This window comes from Aptenodytes forsteri, unplaced genomic scaffold (assembly GCF_000699145.1).
Source record: "Aptenodytes forsteri isolate BGI_AS27 unplaced genomic scaffold, ASM69914v1 Scaffold890, whole genome shotgun sequence".
NCBI classification, from domain to species: Eukaryota; Metazoa; Chordata; class Aves; order Sphenisciformes; family Spheniscidae; genus Aptenodytes; species Aptenodytes forsteri.
The window spans coordinates 36,334-38,877 of record NW_008793934.1 but is presented as its reverse complement, the minus strand read 5'-3'; the positions used below and the strand labels follow the sequence as shown (position 1 = coordinate 38,877).

General features: G+C 50.4%; 1 protein-coding gene across 1 annotated transcript in view; it reads left to right on the top strand.

Moving 5' to 3' along the window:
• Positions 1 to 2,544, top strand: part of LOC103907247 (neuroblast differentiation-associated protein AHNAK-like) — a 19,812-nt gene that overhangs the window by 11,349 nt on the left and 5,919 nt on the right. The window contains 2 exon segments of the mRNA XM_019474617.1: positions 5 to 2,010; positions 2,012 to 2,539. Coding sequence (XP_019330162.1) covers positions 5 to 2,010; positions 2,012 to 2,539 — 2,534 coding nt within the window.

Genomic DNA, 2,544 nt, shown 5'->3' with positions numbered 1-2,544 from the left:
AAAATAAAAATGCCCAAGTTCAAAATGCCCAAGTTCGGGATGCCGGGGCTGAAAGGAGAAGGCCCGGAGGTGGACGTGAACCTGCCGACAGGAGACCTGGATGTTTCTGTTCCGAAGGTGGATATTGAAGGTCCGGAGCTGGACATTGAAGGGCCAGAGGGGAAGCTGAAGGGCCCCAAGTTCAAGATGCCCGAGATGCACATCAAGGCGCCCAAGTTCTCCATGCCCGACGTTGACTTCAATCTCAAGGGCCCCAAGCTGAAGGGCGACGTGGACGTGTCTGTCCCTAAGCTGGAAGGTGACCTGAAGGGTCCCGAGGTGGACATCAAGGGCCCCAAAGTCGACATCGAGGCCCCCGACGTGGACATTCACGGTCCGGAAGGTAAAATAAAAATACCCAAGTTCAAAATGCCCAAGTTTGGGTTGTCCGGGTTGAAAGGAGAGGGCCCAGAAGTTGACGTAAATCTACCTGAAGCCGATGTTGCTCTTTCGGGTCCAAAGGTTGACGTTACCCTTCCTGACCTGGACGTTGAAGGCCCGGAAGGAAAACTTAAGGGCCCTAAATTTAAGAAGCCCGACGTGCAATTCAATGTTCCTAAAATCTCCATGCCAGAGATTGACTTAAATTTGAAAGGCCCCAAACTGAAAGCTGACCTTGATCCTTCTCTTCCCAAAATAGAGGGTGAGCTGAAAAGCCCGAAGCTAGACATCAAAGGGCCAGAATTTGAGGTCGAGGGCCCGAAGCTTGATCTAGAAGGAAAGGCTAAAAAATCTCGGTTTAAACTTCCAAAATTTGGCTTTTCTGGTCCTAAAGTGCAAAGCCCTGACGTGGATGTGAAACTTAAAAAACCGGACGTTGAAATAGCTGGTCCGAAAGTCGACGTTCACGCTCCAGACGTGGATGTACAGGCAAAATCAAAAGGGTCGAAATTTAAAATGCCTTTCCTGAGTATTTCATCACCCAAAGTTTCAATGCCAGACGTGGAGCTAAATCTGAAAGGGCATAAACTAAAAGGAGAGTTAGATGTTTCCAGCCCGAAGTTGGAAGGGGAACTGAAAGGTCCCGAGGTGGACATCAAGGGCCCCAAAGTTGACATTGAGGCCCCCGACGTGGACTTTCACGGGCCGGAGGGTAAACTCAAAATGCCCAAGTTCAAAATGCCCAAATTCGGTGCGTCCGGGTTTAAGGCCGAGGGGCCAGAGGTGGACGTTAGCGTTCCGAAAGGAGAGCTGGATGTTTCGGGTCCTAAGCTGGATAGCGAAGGTGCTGGTTTCCAAATTGAAGGGCCAGAGGGGAAGTTCAAGGGCCCCCAATTTAAGATGCCGGAAATGAACGTCAAGGCACCCAAGATCTCCGTGCCCGACGTTGACCTGAACCTGAAAGGCCCCAAAGCAAAGGCGGATATGGACATGTCTCTGCCCCAGGTGGATCTGAAGGGCTCGGATTTGCACGTGAAAGGACCAAAAGTGGAGGTAGAGGTTCCTGACCTTGACCTTGAAGGTCCCAAAGGCAAATTGAAAGGCCCCAAATTTAAAATGCCTGAAATGAATATCAAGGCGCCCAATATTTCCATGCCTGACTTTGATTTGAATTTGAAAGGTCCCAAGTCAAAAGGAGGTGCGGACGTTGATCTTTCAGTGCCAAAACTGGAAGGGGACTTGAGTGGGCCGGACGTCAGCATCAAAGGACCAAAGGTTGACATGGATGGTCCTGAGCTGGATGTTGAAGGGCGAGAAGGAAAACTGAAAGGTCCCAAGTTTAAAATGCCGGAGATGCACATAAAGGCTCCCAAAATTTCGATGCCTGATGCCAGCTTAAACCTCAAAGGTCCCAAGCTGAAAGGAGACGTAGAAGGTTCTGCTCCGAAGCTAGAAGGGGATTTTAAGGCTCCCGACATCAATATTGGAGGCCCCAAGGTCGACATTGACGTGCCAGATGTGGACATTCAGGGCCCAGAGGGTAAACTCAAAATGCCCAAGTTCAAAATGCCCAAGTTCGGGATGCCTGCCCGAGATGCACATCAAAGCACCCAAGATCTCGATGCCCGACATTGACTTGAACCTGAAAGGCCACAGAGTGAAAGGGGATGTGGAGGTGTCTGTTCCCAAGCTGGAAGGTGACCTGAAGGGTCCGGAACTGGATATAAAAGGACCCAAAGTCGACATAGATGTTCCCGATGTGGAGATTGAAGGACCAGAAGGAAAACTGAAAGGCCCCAAACTGAAGATGCCCGAGATGCATTTTAAGGCTCCTAAAATTTCTATGCCGGACTTTGATTTGAACCTGAAAGGCCCGAAAGTGAAAGGGGATGTGGACGTGTCCGTGCCGTGTGTGGAAGGTGACCTGAAAGGGCCGAAAATTGATGTCAAAGGTCCTGAGTTGGACGTTAGTGCCCCCGATGTTCAAATCGAGGGCCCAGAAGGGAAGGTAAAGGGTCCCAAATTTAAGATGCCCGACATGCATTTCAAAGCCCCCAAAATCTCCATGCCGGACTTTGACCTGAACCTGAAAGGCCCCAAAGTGAAGGGGGATGTGGACGTTTC